This window comes from Myotis daubentonii, chromosome 3, assembly GCF_963259705.1.
Source record: "Myotis daubentonii chromosome 3, mMyoDau2.1, whole genome shotgun sequence".
NCBI classification, from domain to species: Eukaryota; Metazoa; Chordata; class Mammalia; order Chiroptera; family Vespertilionidae; genus Myotis; species Myotis daubentonii.
The window spans coordinates 54104602-54122923 of record NC_081842.1 but is presented as its reverse complement, the minus strand read 5'-3'; the positions used below and the strand labels follow the sequence as shown (position 1 = coordinate 54122923).

At 39.1% G+C, this 18322-nt stretch overlaps 1 protein-coding gene and 1 pseudogene across 1 annotated transcript in view; both read left to right on the top strand.

Annotated features, from left to right (window-relative positions):
* PAK2 (p21 (RAC1) activated kinase 2) overlaps positions 1–18322 on the top strand; it is a 111648-nt gene that overhangs the window by 75128 nt on the left and 18198 nt on the right. The window contains exons 6-12 of the mRNA XM_059687491.1: positions 781–888; positions 2396–2528; positions 4198–4261; positions 6380–6428; positions 6924–7036; positions 11605–11722; positions 15754–15853. Of these exons, the coding sequence (XP_059543474.1) occupies positions 781–888; positions 2396–2528; positions 4198–4261; positions 6380–6428; positions 6924–7036; positions 11605–11722; positions 15754–15853 (685 nt within the window). The remainder of the gene's footprint in view (positions 1–780; positions 889–2395; positions 2529–4197; positions 4262–6379; positions 6429–6923; positions 7037–11604; positions 11723–15753; positions 15854–18322) is intronic.
* On the top strand, positions 7044–9666 carry LOC132230276 (large ribosomal subunit protein eL18-like; annotated as a pseudogene).

The following is an 18322-nucleotide window of genomic DNA, read 5'->3' as shown; positions in this document are numbered from 1 at the left end:
GATATGATACTCAAACTGCTAAAACTTATTATGATCGAGAGCAGTTTAGCTACTTTTGGTAATGTTTCTGTACATAGACATGAATACAAAGAACTGCTAGCTTTTTCTCTGGCCCCATTCTACTGAATATAGCCTGTGGAAACATACTGAACAACAGGGAAGCCTGTCAGTCTTCAGAGTTGACTGAAACTTTGTAAGTTATCATGCAAGCACAGTTACCTCCTGTAGAGTCATTGTTTATTTTCAATTCCTCAATTAGAGGAAACAGTCTCCTGGGGTTAATATGAAGGAAGGTTAACTGGGGTAATATGTAAAGTACCTATCTAGCACACACATGGCACATAATCTCTGTGTAAAGGTTAATACCTTCCTCTCTCGCTTCATTAGCCATCATTTTTTCTGGTGAATGTAGCTGTTTTAAATGACTGAAAATGAATCTGACTTACACAAAGCCTAGAGGATTCTTGTTTTTGGTCTTAACAAATAAAGTGATTGTTTACTAAAGGGTTTGTTAAGGGGTATAAAATTCTCTATATAAAAGGTATACATTCTCTTTTAAGAATACTTGATATTTATCACATATATTTATTTCATAAACTTACTTTACTTACAGAATTGCCTTGATGTTTTAAGTGATTAAATTAGAGTAAATGAGGATTTACTGTTTTGAAATGAACTATTAAAATAAATATTTTAAAAAATATGTTAAAAGAGATTCATATTTTAACATATTGTTATATTTGACATGTCTTCCTTACCTTTGCTCGTTGATACATGCAGTTGAATACCAAGGGATCAGAAACATCAGCAGTAGTAACAGAGGAAGATGATGATGATGAAGAGGCTGCTCCTCCCGTGATTGCCCCACGACCTGATCATACAAAATCAGTGAGTGTCTTATTAGTGAATTGGGCTGTGTATGTGTGCATGTGTGTTTTAAAAAGCAGTCTGTACTTGACTTCCATTGATCAATTTTAGAAAGCCCTCATGCTTAAAATATTTTAGTGTGGGGAAATTTGACTAGGAGATCTTTACCTAAAGACCACTCATCAAAAATCTAGCCACTATATATATTTAGTGATTTCAGAGAGGAAGGGAGAGAGATAGAAACATTGGTGAGAGAGAATCATTGATTGGCTGTCTCCTACACCCCCCCTACTGGGGATCAAGCCTGCAACCCAGGCATGTGCCCTTGATGAGAATCGAACCTGGGACCCTTCAGTCCATAGGCCGATACTCTATCCACTGAGCCAAACCGGCTAGGGCAAAAGAAACTAGCTTTTTTGAAAATTAAAATCAAATGAGTTCTTTAAAATACAAATACTTATTGTTTTTTATTTTTTATTGAATTTATTGGGGTGACATTGGTTAATAAAATTACTTACTTTATCTCCCATTTTACAAGCCTCTCAAAGCCTAATGTCATTCAAGGGGCTTCTAAGAGTGAATTCCTAAACAGATATAGAACTTTAACAATAATGACCTTAGGTAGAGAGAAAAGGAGTCCTGTCCCTATTCCTGTACTAATAGAAGTAAAGTAGGGGAAGGTGCTGTGCACGGCGTCAGGGAGTGGTGGTACACTTGGCAGGTAAAGCTCTGAGGACTGCCAGTGCATCCTGGTCTAATGATTGAGGGCACTGTTTTCTTTATGTCCTAGAACTGGCTATTGGAAATGAAAGGATAGAAATCATATTTGTGCAAAAATTTGGGGGATATTAATAGTTATTTTAACATCAAGGTTTCTATTATTTTGTTCTTTATTTCTCTTCTGTGGTAAAGACATGATTTTAAACTTTTTGCTTCATTACTAGCGTATCATTTTATTTTATTTTTTATTAATCCTCACCCAAAGATATTTTTCCATTGATTTTTTTTTTTTTTTTTTTAATGGAGTGGAAGGGAGGGAGGGAGACAGAGAGAGAATCGATGGATGTGGGAGAGACACATTGATTATTTGCCTCCTACGCGTGCCCCAACCAGGGCTGGGGATTGAGTCTGCAACCTAGCTATGTGCCCTTGACCAGAATCGAACCCAGGACCCTTCAGTCCACTGGCCAATGCTCTATTCACTAAGCCAAACTGCCTAGGGCTCTAGCATATCATTTTAGATCTGGTTACTCTTAAATTTCATTCAAGGATCTGCTCTTTTGCTAGAAAAATTTAAAAGAAAGACATGATGTACGAAATAAAAATGTTTCACATTTATTCTTAGTTACAAGTCAGGTTTTTTCCTACAAATCTTTTTTAAAGACAGATCTGAAAATACTATTCTCATTCTTTAGAACACTGGAGACAACTTAGTTTTGGTCAAAAATCAAAAAAGTGAATAGTGTGCCAGTAAAAATACATAAAAACATTTTCCCTCAAGTCTCAGTAATTAACTGTCTCTTTGCAGATTTATACACGGTCTGTAATTGACCCTATTCCTGCACCAGTTGGTGATTCTAATATTGATGGTGGTGCCAAGTCTTCTGACAAACAGAAAAAGAAGACCAAAATGACAGATGAAGAAATTATGGAGAAATTAAGTATGTATTTCCTACATTTTACATTATTCTGAAATTATTGACAGCTCTTGAAACATTTGGCCCAGATGGATATGTATGTATGTATGTATGTATATGTATGTATGTATGTATGTATATGTATGTATGTATGTATTTTTAAATGCTCCAAATAGCTGTTTATTTTATTTATTTTTTTAAATCCTCACCTAAGGATATTTTCGCATTGATTTTTAGAAAGAGTGGAAGGGAGAGGGAGAGACAGAGAAACACCGATGTGAGAGAGACACATCGATTGGTTGCCTCTCAGATGTGCCCCGACCAGGGCCAGGAGTCTTCGACTGAGGTACGTGCCCTTGACCAGAATTGAACCTGGTACCTTTCAGTCTGCAGGCTGACGCTCTATCCACTGAGCCAAACCAGCTAGGGCTGGCCCAGATGGACTTTAATTTATACCCTATATTTTACCTTAAGACAAAAGAATAAATTGTTGACTTCTAGGAACAACTTCAATTAAAATCTGAAAAAGCTCCCCAAATATTCTTCTTTGATTATTTATTATTATGTGTTGACTATTGAGCAACTTCTCTCCAATAATTTAGTACCTTTGGAGCAACACTTTTTCCCAAAGGGCCAAATCTAAGATTCACAGTTGGAAACTTTATCAAAGGAAGTTTGTATATATTTATACATACCTATAGCTTCTCAGTATGAGAATATAAAATGACCATAAGAACTAAACAAAGTGGCCTTCCTGTATGGATATATTTGTAAACATAAAATGGATTTTTTTTCATCCATCAACAATCATTGGCCTGGATCAAGCATTGGAAATAATTTACATAGTGCCAGGGAGAGAGTAATGATAATGTCTAATTTGCAGGTCTACAGCAACTATAGCCTTAATGAACACCTACATGGAGGGATTAAGAAAAAATACTGTAATTATAGTGGCTGTAGACTTGTGGGTTATATGTGAGTTTCCTTGCTATATTCCTGTCTCCTTTCACCTTGAGCAAGTGAAAAAAATTTTTTTTGATATATTTTTGTTGATTTCAGAGAGGAAGGGGGAGAGAGAGAGATAGAAACATCAATGATGAAAGAGAATCATTGATCGGCTGCCTCCTGCACATCCCCTACTGGGGATCGAGCCTGCAACTCGGGCATGTGCCCATTACCAGAATCAAACCTGGGACCCTTCAGTCCTCAGGCCGACACATTATCCACTGAGCCAAACCAGCTAGGGCAAGCAAGTGAAAATTTGGTTTTCTCATGTTTTCACTTACTGGTAATAAAAATATAAGTTATAGTTTTATGCCCAACAGCCTAATTCTAAAACTTTTTTCTTAGTTGTAACTTTGTGACCTTTCCTAAAACAGATGTGTGCTTAGCTCATACTAAAGTAATTTTTATACTGATAAGTAGTTTTCTAAATACATTGTAAGATCAAAGATATATTTGTATAGTTAGAAAAGCCAATTAGGGTTATTCATTTGGATATTATTTATATATTTAAGTTTTTTTAGTGTTTGTGGTTGAAACACAGTATTTTGAGATTTAATGTAATGTTTGAAAACTACTATTCTAAAATCAATGGAGTTTATTAAAAGGAATAATGACATCAGAATTAATTTACAATTTAAAAATGCTTGACTGAGCTTATAATTTTGGGGTTTTTTTTTGTTTAAAATAGGAACTATTGTGAGCATAGGTGACCCTAAGAAAAAATATACAAGATACGAAAAAATTGGGCAGGGGTAAGTATTTGTGACTGTATTATCACTATATTCAATACTTACTGGAGGTATAGCATGATATCTCTTTTGCTTGCTGACATTGAGCACTTATAATATTCTCTGAGTGATGTCCTTAGATTTGTGTAAATAAGTAATGTATTTCTTTTTAGATGCTATGAAAAAACTATTATTTAGCAACAACTGTACATTGTTTTCTGTGGGTTTTTTCCTTTTTATTGATTTTAGAGAGAGGGGAGAGGGAAAAAGAAACAAACATCAATTTGTTGTTCCACTTATTTACACATTTATTGGTTGATTCTTGTATGTACTCTACCCAAATTGAACCCCCAACCTTGGCATATCAGGATGATGCTCTAACCAAGTGAGCTACCTAGCTAGGGCACGAGTATACATTGTTTCTTCTTAAATGGTATTTCCCATTGGTAATAAGAGATTAGATGGGTGGAAAAATTGTCCTTCAAATATATTTAAGACTGTAGGAACATTTACTACAATATTATAGACAATAAAAACATACATTTTAATTATATCTATTCACTATCTTTGAATCTACTGATTATTTAATTTTTTCCAGTAATTTGTATTTTTAAACTATATTAACTAAACACTTTGCCTGTTGCTTAGGAACAGATGAACATCTGGAATTTTTAATGTTATTAATCTCTGGAAAATGTTCTGTGAATTTAGAAAGAGAGCTTAACATTATTTTTGAAAGTTTCCTTATGAATTTCTTTTTAAAAATTTATTGCAGCACTGGTTTTAATAACAAAAATTAAGAATCACATTTTAAGCATAATAATGGATAAATTGTAATACTAGTTAAATGGAATGATACAGGTTGGAGCAAACGTAGGTTTGTTTATAGGTGTTTGTATGGAAAAAAATAATTAATAAATAATAATACAAAAATGAACTGTGTTTCGTGTACTCACACCTGTAAACCTACTTTTCCCCCACCTTGTATATTTAATAATTATGAGTGAATAAGAATGATATCTAACAAAAAGCAAAGGGGGGAAAAAGAACAAGAAAGAATAAAATCTATTTCGATGACCATCCCAAATTCAATGTTGAATTATAAGAGAAAATTGCAGAAAAAATACATAAAGTTAAATCATTTTTATGAAGTTTAAGAATTATGTTAACCTTGGCCCATGTAGCTTGATTGAGCATTGTCCTTTGCACTGAAGGGTTGCTGGTTCGATTCCTAGTCAGGGCACATGCCCAGGTTTCAGGTTCAGTCACCAGTTGGGGTGCATGCTGGAGGCAGCTGATTGATGTTTCTCTCTCACATAGATGTTTCTCTCTCCTCTCTCTCTCCATCCCACCCCTTTTCCTTCCTCTCTCTAACATCAATTTTAATTTTAAAATGTATTTTAAAAAGTATGTTAAATATATTTTGTAGAGATACATATCTGTGTTCTTTGTAGATAAAGTATAGAGAAATGCATGGAACTGACATACATCCAATACAAAATGAACAAATGCACATTACTTTGGGGAAGAAAGAGGATGCGTTTAGAAAGGGCTCACAAAAACCTTCAGATTTATTTATAGTTCTTTGTTGTTGTTTAAACATATTTTTATTAATTTCAGAGAGGGAGTGGGGGGAAGAGAGAGAGATAGAAACATCAGTGATGAGAGAAAATCATTGATCGGCTGCCTCCTGCATACCCCCTACTGAGGGTCAAGCTCACAACCTGGTCATATGCCCTTACCTGGATTCGAACCCTGACCTCCAGGTTCATAGGTCAATGCTCAGCCACTGAGCCAAGCAGGCTGGATTAGTTCTTTGTTTTTTAATTAGGGAAGTGGATCCATGGGTATATGTTACTTTTTTCCCCCCCTTTATCTTTTTTCTCCATTTTTGTAGATAAGAATTTGTGACAAATTTCTAACCTACGTTTGGGCCACAGGGATTGCTTCTTTTTTTTATTTCCTCCCCCTTTTTATTTTTACTTTTGTTTTACTGTATTTTTATTTTGTTTTTACTCTTGTTAAAGATGTTATTAAGTCTTAATGTTTAATCCTTTTTCAGTTCTAAGTATAAAGTCTTTGAATGTTATAAATGGTAGTGATTTAGAAACCTTAAATCTGGTTGTGTTTTTTTCCTCCTAGGGCTTCTGGTACAGTTTTCACTGCTACTGATGTGGCATTGGGACAGGAGGTAGCTACTTTTTCATTGTTCTGGGTGTTACCACTAGGTTTTAGTACAAGAGGAAACTGGATGAACCTGTGACTAATCAATAAAAATCTCTTTTTCAGTTGGATATGTTGAATTATTCTACATAATTTTATTTTCTGTGTAATTTTATAGCACTTTATTAAGGGGGGGGACAATTAATGCATTGTTTCATAAATAAGCAAATATTTAAAAAATTATTTTCCCAGCTTGGAATGAGCTGACCTTGGGTTGGTTAATCAGCTTTAAGAGAAATCTAAAAACATCTGGGCTCTATGTATTACAAAGCTTTGTGCATAGGCAGTGTGGAAATAAAAGTACTACCTAATTATAAATTATTATTATAATAACTAATTATTATAATTTCATTATATAACATACTAGTATACAATAAATTAAATTATTACCTGATTGGTATTTGTAATTTTATAAGAGAATTAGGAAACTTCTAATTTTTAAAAAATTCTATTGCCATTATAGGTTGCTATCAAACAGATTAATTTACAGAAACAGCCAAAGAAGGAATTGATCATTAATGAGATTCTGGTGATGAAAGAATTAAAGAACCCCAACATAGTTAACTTCTTGGACAGGTAAATATGAATATTTCTTAAGCATTGGGACAAAAATGTGAAAATTTTAAGTCTCATGGTTTTGGGGGTTAGTCACTTTAGTGAAACCACAGAATGCCAATGCTGAAAAGTAAGCTTAAAGGATGAGGAGGTAAAAATAGCACATTTTCAGTTTAACATAAATATTACTTAGCAAGTGAGAGAAGGCAGTTAAATGAAAGACATTGCTGCTGGCGTTAATATTAATTACAAATGTTCAGAAGCAGAAACATTAAGAGAAGGTGATTCATATCTTGACCAACAGAGGTGACAGGCCACGTAGTTTTGAAACTTTTAGGTGAATTTTTGTTTCAAATGCTTTTATGAGCAAATGCAAAACCTTATTTAATTTAGGAATTGATGTTTTAAAAACATATCTTAAAACTATTGTGCATTTTTTATTTTATTATTATTTTGTTGTTGTTAATCCTCACCTGAGAATATTTTTTTCATTGCTTTTTAGAGAAAATGGATGGGAGGGAGAAAAAGAGAGAGAAACATTTATGTGAGAGAGACACATCTATTGGTTGCCTCCCACACATACCCCAACCAGGGCCAGGGATTGAACCTGCAACCCAGGTACATGCCCTTGACCAGGAACTGAACCCACAACCTTTGGGTGCGTAGGCTGACTCTCTAATCATTGAGCAATAGCCAGTTAGGGCATAGCTCTTGTGTGTTTTTTAAAAGCAGTTACATACATGTGAATGTAAGAAGAGTAATAGAAAAGTAATGGGAATTATAGTAGTGATTATATTGGAGATAGGGGATTATAGGTGATTTTCTTATAATAACTCATTTTTTAGACTTTAGCCATAGTAATGAGGAACATGTTCATAGAAATAAACTTACCAGATACATTTAAGCATAGTATTTTAAGTTGGTGTATCATGGTGGTTAAGAAAAGCCATAAGCTTTCCGGACCTGGTGGAGCAGAAGGTGCCATCATGGGAGTTGACATCTGCCACAACAAAAACCAAAGGTTTGGTGCAAGGAGCCCAAGAGCCAAATCATCTACCCAAGGCTGTTGATCAAGCCATACAGGTTTCTGGCCAGACAAACCAACTCCACCTTCATCCAAATGGTGCTGAAGAGTTTGTTCATGAGTCCACCAACTGGCCAGCTAGGTCCCTTTCCTGAATGATCCAAAAGAGGAAGCTTCCCGGCCAGAGGACAAAACCACTGTGGTTATAGGGACTAGGTGCCCAATCTGAAGGTTGTGTGCACTTCGTGTGAACAGCCATCCCCTGAGCCACATCCTTAAGGCTGGGGGCTAGATCCACACCTTTAAGCAGCTGGACCTGGGCTCCCCCAACGGCTGTGGCTCCATGTTGCTTTCTGGTCCTCGCAAGGACTGAGATATGTACAGGCATTTGCCCAGGCCCCTGGAACCTCCCAGTCACACCAAACCCTATGTGCCATCCAAGGGCCAGAAGTTTAGCACGCAAGAGGCTGATGGTCCAGCCCCAGCTACAAAAGCTAACCGGATCCTATCTAGTTATTAAAAAGATTTTTGGGGAGGATCTAAGATGGCGGCATAGGTAAACACCTGAATTTGCTGCCTTGTACAACTACATCAAAATTACAACTAAAATACAAAACAGATATCATCCAGAACCACGGGAAGGCTGGCTGAGTGGAATTTATACAACTAGAAGGACAGAGAAAAGTGCACTGAGACTGGGAGGAGGTGCAGAGGTGTGGAAGTATGGAGGCGCGCACGAAACAGGCTGGCAACTGGGTATGCTGTTGTCTTTCTCAATCGGGAGGGAGATACAAGCTCCTGACTGTCTGAACTCCAGTTCCGGGTGAGACTCTGGGGACCTGGACTCATACGGGGGGGAAAAACTGGACTGTCTGGCATCGGGCCGGAACAAGAAGGTGGCTTTCTCTCAGAGGTGCTTGCAGCAATCATTGTTCCTGCACCGGGCGTGGAACACAGAGACCCAGGGACCTCTTCAGGGCAGGGATGACGGGCAGCCATTGCTGTTTGCTCTGCCCTGTGGTGATTCCCTGAGACCCTGCCCCACCCAATTTACAACCCCACCCAAGCTGTGCGCAGCAACTTTTGCATATGAATGGCCTGGCCTTTTGCAATTTAAAACCTAACAAACTGCAGGTGGGTCAGAGAGCCCCAGAGCTTCCAAAAGAAGGCCCAAGGCTCTACACCATCCTGCACTGCTTCACAGCTGGGCCTCATCTGGGCACCTCCAAACCCCAAATAAAGAGGAGGAATCTACAGATTTCTCTGTAGCTCCTGTTGGGTGGCCTCAGGCAGTGGCTGACTTTGCACCTCCTTGGAGATCCAAGAGCCACTGTACCCAGTGGTCAGAGTGAGACCATACCAGATTACAACTCTTCGCATCCATAAGAGACACACTCGGGGCAGACTCAGTGAGCACCAAAGCCCCACTGAAGCAAGTCCTGCCCCATAAGGGTGTCTCCTGCACAGCAGCTCTTCCATTGTAGATACAGCTGGTCCTCACAGCCAGTTGGCCTGGAGGTCAATTCCTCCCAGTGATACCAACAGCAGTCAAGGCTTAACTACAACAAGACTGTGCACACAGCCCACAAAGGGGTGCACCAAGAGTGTCCACCTCAGGTAATTAGGGAGGCTGAGCCATTGGACCCTACCTAGCACACAAAGCCACTCTATCAACACAGGGAAGCATAAAAACTGCGGAGACAAAGAAACATGTCACAAATGAAAGAAATGGAGGAAAGCAAACTACTGGATATAGAGTTCAAAACCACAGTTATAAGATTACTCAAGAATCTTCTAGAAACCTCTGAGAAATTTAGTGCGATTCTCAAGGGTATGAAAAAGGACTAATTAGAAGTTAAGCATACACTGACTGAAATAAAGAATAATATACAGAGATCCAACAGCAAACTAGAGGATCCCAAGAATCAAGTCAAAGAGTTGAAATACGAAGAAGCAAAAAACACCCAACCGGAAAATCAAAAAGAAAAAAGAATCCAAAAATATGAAGATAGTGTAAGGAGACTGGGACAACTTCAAGCGCACCAACATCCGAATTATGGGGGTGCCAGAAGAAGAGAGAGAGCAAGATATTGAAAACCTGTTTGAAGAAATAATGACAGAAAACTTCCCCTACCTGGTGAGAGAAATAGACTTACAAGTCCAGGAAGCACAGAGAACCCCAAACAAAAGGAATCCAAAGAGGACCACACCAAGACACATCATAATTAAAATGCCAAGAGCAAAAGAGAATCTTAAAATCAGCAAGAGAAAAACAGTTAGTTACCTACAAGGGAGTACCCATACGACTGTCAGCTGATTTCTCAACAGAAACTTTGCAGGCCAGAAGGGAGTGGCAAGAAATATTCAAAGTGATGAATAGCGAGAACCTACATATAAGATTACTCTACCCAGCAAAGCTATCATTTGGAATTGAAGGCCAGATAAAGAGCTTCACAGATAAGAAAAAGCTAAAGGAGTTCATCACCACCAAACAAGTATTATATGAAATGCTGAAGGGTATTCTTTAAGAAGAGGAAGAAGAAAAAGGTAAGGATAAAAATTATGAACAACAAAGTGACAACAAATACATATCTATCAACAAGTGAATCTAAAAATCAAGTGAATAAAAAATCTGATGAACAGAATAAACTTGTGACTATAATAGAATTAGGGGCTTAGAAAGGGAGTGGACTGACAATTCTGGGAGGGAAGGGAGTGCAGGGTGTGGGAAGAGACTGGACAAAAATTGTACACTTATGGACGAGGACGGGGAGGGGGGGTAAGGGCATGGAGTGGGGTGGGAACCGGGTGTAGGGGAGCTTTGGGGGGTGGAGTGGAAAAGGAACAACTGTAATAATTTGAACAATAAAGATTTATTTTAAAAATATAAAAATAGCCGAAACTGGTTTGGCTCAGTGGATAGAGCGTCGGCTTGCAGACTGAAAGGTCCCAGGTTCGATTCCGGTCAAGGGCATGTACCTGGGTTGCGGGCATATCCCCAGTAGGATATGTGCAGGAGGCAGCTGATCGATGTTTCTCTCTCATCGATGTTTCTAACTCTCTATCTCTCTCCCTTCCTCTCTGTAAAAAAATCAATAAAATATATTTTAAAAAAATAAAATAAATAAAATAAAAAATATAAAAATAAAAAGATTTTATTTTTAAATAAAAATAAAAAAAGAAAAGCCATAAGCTTTGTAGCCACTTCATACTTGGGTTCAGATTCTGGTTTTGTCACTTACTAGCTGTGTTACCTTAGATGAGTTACTTAACCTCTCCAAGCTTCTGTCTGTTCATTTGTCAAACAGGATGAATAAGTCTACCTATGCACTCAAGTTAAAATTGTGGTAAAACTTTAATGTGATTCAGGAAAATCATAACGACCCTCAGTTATTTTTCTGTGCTGTTACATAGCAGCTCTCCAGTTGTCTTCCTACCTCTCAGAGCTATCAGCTTTCTAGTTTTGTTAGGAAGGCGCCTAAACTTTGAATTCTTCATCATTCAAGAGTGCCAGGTGTTTAGAAAATAGAAGACTGTGAGTGTATTTTTTGTGTTTTTTTTATAGTTTCCTGGTGGGAGACGAATTGTTTGTAGTGATGGAGTACCTTGCTGGGGGGTCACTTACTGATGTTGTAACAGAAACCTGCATGGATGAGGCTCAGATTGCTGCTGTGTGCAGAGAGGTGAGTTTGCTGCCATTTTGATAAGTTATGGTGATGTGCGGTTAGCAGGAGATGAAAAAAGGGAAAGTTTTTTCACACAGGTAAATTTTATTGAGTGTAATCCGTTCTCTGTACACATTCTCTACATGTTTTTTCCCATACCATTTCATTCTACTTGAGAGTTTCAGCCCTTTCCTTCATGTGTAAGATAATTCTGCAATGAAGCATGGACCTTTGAAGAGTGAAACTCACAGGTGAATTTCAGTGGGATCATCATTATAATTCATTATCCAAACAGGATGCTTTTGAGACCTGTATGTCATTAAAAATACACCACTCACCCTGGCCAAGTGTGGCTCAGTTGGTTGGAGGAGCCCATGTACTGTATGGTGGCAGGTTCCATTCCTGGTCAGGGCACATACCCATGTTTCTGGTTTGATCCCCAGTCCGGGTATGTATGGGAGGTGGCCTGTCAATGGTTCTCTCTCAAATCAATGTTTCTCTCTCTTTAAAAAAAATCAATTTTAAAAAAATACACCACTCAACAGAGGACACAAACCCTCCTTCGTGCAAAGCAGTACATATGTTCACCTTAAGTGTTAATACATCTGCTTCTGGCTTTATTAATTTTATTGAAAGTAAAGAAACTGGTTGTTCCTTGATATTTATTAATGAACAAGAGGCCCAATGCACGAATATTCGTGCAAGAGTAGACCTTCCGCCAAAACTGGTTTGGCTCAGTGGATAGAGCGTCGGCTTGCGGACTGAAGGGTCCCAGGTTCGATTCCGGTCAGGGGCATGTACCTGGGTTGCGGGCACATCCCCAATGGGAGATGTGCAGGAGGCAGCTGATCGATGTTTCTCTCTCATCGATGTTTCTGACTATCTCTCTCCCTTCCTCTCTGTAAAAAATCAATAAAATATATTTTTAAAAAAAAAAAAAGTAGACCTTCCTTGCCCCGGTTGCTGGCACCAGCTTTTTTCCAGCCGCCAGCAGGCACCCAGGACCCGGACTTCCCTCGCAGCCCTTGCTTTTTTGGAAGGATGTCTGGTCTAATTAGCATATTACACTTTTATTATTATAGATTACTAGACCTACTGTCTGATTTTAAATCATAAGTTCTGCCAAATTGCCTAAGTTAACTCAAAACAGGAGCCTTCCTTCTTCCAGCTAACCTTTCCTACAGATGAGACTTAGGTTAATGATTTGCTTATTGTCACTGAAATGTGACACTACTTTTTAATATCATAGGAATCATTATTTCAGTGGACAAAATTGTAAAAGTTCTTAAGACTGTTGTGTTTTGAAGGGTTTTTTGATGCTCACCCAAGGATACATTTTACTGATTATTTAGAGAGAGGGGAAGGGAGGGAGGGAGGAGAGAGAGAGAGAGAGAGAGAGAGAGAGAGAGAGAGAGAGAGAAACAGAGATGTGCCAGAGAAACCGATAGGTTGCAACCTACAACCTAGGTATGTGCCCGGACCAGGAATCAAACCCACACTCCAACCAATCAAGTCACACCAGCTAGGGCTTCTTTGAAAATTTTAATTGTTCTCCATGTAAGGGGCGGGGGGGTAGCTTCTTTGGTTGTTTAGTAGGGAAGGAAGTAAGAATTTTTTAATGAATATGATAGTTTAATAGCATATCTCTAAACAAAAAAATGTTGGTTATAGCCGAAACCGGTTTGGCTCAGTGGATAGAGCATCGGCCTGCAGACTGAAAGGTCCCAGGTTCGATTTCGGTCAAGGGCATGTACCTGGGTTGCGGGCATATCCCCAGTAGGAGATGTGCAGGAGGCAGCTGATCGATGTTTCTCTCTCATCGATGTTTCTAACTCTCTATCTCTCTCCCTTCCTCTCTGTAAAAAATCAATAAAATATATTTTTTTTAAAAAAAATGTTGGTTATATAAAAGCTGATAAAAACTTAAGAATTTATACTTAATTTTTTCCTAATAGTTTTTCATAATTGATATACTATAAAAGTTATTTTAGGAGTTCCTTTAATTGTGACAAGTTTATTTCTATTTGTACAAGTATTTTTCTGGAAATTTCTTATTTTCAGGTATTTTCTTAAATGCTTGGTAAATGTAGTGTAATAATACACATAGTTTATCTATTTTTTCCTTGAATGAATAGTACAAGATTTTCACCCTGACTGGTGTAGTTCAGTTGGTTAGAGTGTCGTCCCATACACTGAAAAGTTGGGGGTTCAATTTCTGTTCAGGGCACATTCCTAGATTATGGGTTTGATCCCTGGTCGGGGCACCTGTGTGAGGCAACTGATTGATGTCTCTCTCTCTCTCTCTCTCTTACATCAATGTTTCTCCCTCTCCCCCCCCCAAAAAAAAATCAATTAAAATTATTTATTTATTTATTTTAAAGTATATTTTTATTGATTTCAGAAAGGAAAGGAGAGGGAGGGAGAGATAGAAGCATCAGTAATGAGAGAGAATCATTGATGAGCTGCCGCCTGCACTCCCTCTACTGGGGATTGAGCCTGTAATCCGAGCATATGCCCTGACAGGGAATTGAACAGGTGACCTCCTGGTGCATAGGATGATGCTCAACCAACTAGGCCACATTGACTGGACTCTAATCTCATTCTTGTATTTAAGGAAGCAGGGAGAAATTTTTCCTCGCTTTGGACTCATTCTGCTTTCTGAAACATTAGCAGAAGAAGAAAGTTATTCCTTTATCATTGGTGTCTAGGTTGTGGATATTAGCTTTATGTAAAATTCACCATAGAAGAAATGAAGAAAACATCTTACATCATATTGATGAACAGCTAAATGGAACCATACCAGCCATAATCTTACCCACTTTTCATGGCATATTGATTAGACTTGAGTATCTGAGATTTATGTGGGAATAATCACAATTTTATCCTTTACTATTGAAGTGACTTCTAAAGAGCCTTGTGCATGTTTGCAGGTGCTGTATACCTTTAAGTACTTAAACCTTGAAAAGGCCTAGAAATGATATAGACTCACCTATCCATATATATAAAAGGCCAGCTACCGTAACAACCATAACGACCCTAACAACTTGTCGCTGTGACGCCCACTGTGGCCAGCGAACCAGCCCGATCAGGGGGTGAGGCCAGCCGGCCAACCTCCTGGCCTCTCCCCACTGCCGCCCGCCCCTGATCAGATTCTCCCACCCCAATCAAGAGCAGACCGCCAGCCAAACATCCTCTCCCTTCCCCCAGCCAGCTCCAGCCCCGATCAGCCCGCCCCACCACCATAGTCCCACAGCCCATCCCCTCGGCTGGCCACCCCTGATCGCACCCCCCACCCCTAATTGCACCCCCCACCCCAACAGGGGGCGGGGCTGGCCAGCCAACCTCCTGCAGCCCCTCCCCTGGCTGGCCACACCCTTGATGGCCCACCACCCTGATCGGCCCATAGCCCCTCCCCCCAGCCAGCTCCACCCCTGATTGCCCCCCCCCCACCCTAATAGGGAGTGGGGCCAGCTGGTCAACCTCCTTCAGCCCCCTCCCCCTGCCTGGCCCCACCCAAATCAGGCAGGGCCAGCCAGCCAACCACCCATGGCCCCTTCCCCAGGCTACTGGCCCCCCCCATCGGCACCCCCCACCCCATTCAGGGGCGGTGCCCGCCAGCCAGTCACCTGCAGCCCCTTTCCCCAGTCACCCGGCCCTGATTGGGCCTGATCGGGGTGGGCCGGCTGGCCAGCCTCCCACCATCTCCTCCTTATAGCCTGACCTGACCAGACCCCACCCGTGCACGAATTCGTGCACTAGGCCTCTAGTCATTTTATAAATGAAAATACTGAATACAGAATGATAGGACTAGATAAGACATCATTTAATAATTGTTTCTGGGTAAGACCAGTGGGTGGGAGATAATGGATCTAATTAATTGTCTTATTTTTATAACTTTGCACATAAAAGGATGTTTTTTCTTTATAAACGTAAGTATTGCAGTGTCTTCTGCTGGATACTAGAAGCGATGCCCAGGCCTGTACTGTATGTAAACCTTCCTTAGACCTTTCAGAGACTGTTTTATTAATTGCTTTTATTCTTCTGTTCAGTGTTTACAGGCATTGGAGTTTTTACATGCTAATCAAGTGATCCACAGAGACATCAAAAGTGATAATGTGCTTTTGGGGATGGAAGGATCAGTTAAACTTAGTGAGTAACAAATGAACAAATAACATTTATTTGTTATTTATTATTTTTTGCCTTTTATTTAAATAAAAACCTCTTATGCTATTAATATTGTTATGACTTAATAGATGGAGAGGGAGGGAGAATAGTGGTAAAGAATATGGACTCTCAACAGGACAGCCTGTGTTTAAATAGCAGAGCTGCTATACTTGCTGAATAATTTTAGGTGAGTTACTTAATCTCTTCATGTTTTTCTCATTTATATAATATGGAAAATAATATCTATCTCAAAGAATTCTTCTGGAGATTAAAACACTAAGGAACAGTACCTAGGACTATCATAATGTTGGTGCTATCTTCTAAAGATGAACTTGAATTTGTTTCTGCTATCTTTTTTTTTTTTAATTTAAGAGGAAAAGAGGGAAAGAGAGATAGAACATCAATGATGAGAGAGAATCATTGATTGGCTGCCTCCTGTACGCCCCCTACTGGTAATCCAGCCTTCAATCCAGGCATGTGCCCTAACGGGGATCCAACTGTGACCTGCCTCATAGGTTGATGCTCAACCCCTAAGCCACATCGGCTGGGCTCTGCTATCTTTTAGGGCATGCTGTTCCACTTTCATTGGATTTGGAAACGTGGCCTAATCATTTGAAGGCCTTTGTGACCCTGACCTTGGAAATGATAAGGGAAAAAAACTCTTATAACCCTCTTTTCATATGTATCTTCTGTATCAGGCATGGTAGAGTCATGGGGGGGAAAAAATCATAGGTTCTTTTTCCTCTGCTAGTTATAATGTCTCACTTCCAGCCATGCCCTCTGTAGGATTTAAGAACTTCTTTTTTCTTTTCTTTTTTCTTAATAAAAAGGAACTTCTACAGAGGTTTCTCCAACTATGCAAAACTCAAGGCATTTCTTGGATCAAGAAACCAAAAACTTTTTCTTCTGTTCTGCTCGAGTTTCACTGCTTTTTCAGCATCTCCTTAAGATACATCCTTTAAAAATTATTCAACCATAAGGAAAGAGGTCTAGGTTCTATCAGATGGTCAAAATATAAAATTACTAACCTTCATCTTAGTGGGCAAGTTAAAAATTGACAGTTTCATACATTTTTAGTGAATACATATGTAAACTGAATTGGACTTTTTCAGATAATACTTAATCCTAGCTCTTCTGCTTACTAGATGAATAATCTTGGGTAAGTTATCTAAAAATATATGTGTCTGTTTCCCCATTTGTAAAATGAGAATAATAGTAATGTACCTGTCTAATAGAGATATCATGAGGATTAGATATGTTAATTCTTATAAGGTATTGGGAACAACATCTGTTTTTTTATAAGCTCTTTTTTTAGCTATGGATAGTATGATTTCACCTAACAATTGTTCTTTCAGGATTCACTCCTATAGAATTACTAAACATATGCACAATTACAAAGATGTTCTCTGCAGCATTGTAAGAAAAACCAAAATATGTTAAATGTCTAGTGGTACAGGAATGGTTAAATGTTACGATTTTTTTATATTCTTTTGTTTTTGTATATTCTTTAGTATTGTATAGTTATAATAATGAGGTAGTTCAATGTATTAATATGGAAAGATCTCTAAAAATTGTTTTTTAAAACTCTACAAAATATCTTAATTAGATAGAATGAATCAAGTGGTTCATAGATATTATTTGTATGTATGTAAATGCATAACAAAAAGTCTAAAGTTTACATTTATATTCAACTATAGTAATATTTTAAAAATTAAATAAAGAATAAACATATATAAAAGCTCTGGAAATAATTTTTTAGAGGAGGGAAAAAGTAAAGATTGCAAACATAAACATTAACAGTAGTTACATATGGAACAGAATGGGAGAGAGGAAAAAATTCTAGGTTCTCATCCTGACTTTGCCATAAACAAGGCATTCTGCTATTCAGTTATTATAAAACTAGAGGGCCGGTGCACAAAATTCGTGTACGGGGGGGGGGGGGCGGTTCCCTCAGCCTGGCCTGCGCCCTCTCACAGTTCCGGACCCCTTGCTCCTTACCGCTCACCTGCTCACTGCTCCTTACCACTCGGCTCGCTCCTCCTTAGCACTGCCTTGGAGGCAGGAGAGGCTCCCACCACCGCCGCTGTGCTCACCAGCCATGAGCCCAGCTTCTGGCTGAGTGGTGCTCCCCCGTGGGAGCGCACTGATCACCACGGGGCAGCTCCTGCGTTGTGCATCTGCCCCCTGGTGGTCAGTACACATCATAGTGACCGGTTGTTCTGCTCGTTCCACTGTAATGGTCACTGTAGAGGTCCAGTGCATGAAATTCGTGCACGGAGATGGGGGGTTCCCTCAGCCTGGCCTGCACCCTCTCCAATCCAGGACCCCTTGAGGGATGTCCAACTGCTGGTTTAGGCCCAACCCCGCAGCAATCTGGACTGCTGGCTCCTAACCACTCATCTGCCTGCCTGATGCCCCTAATTGCTCCCCTGCCTGCCTGATTCCCCTAACTGC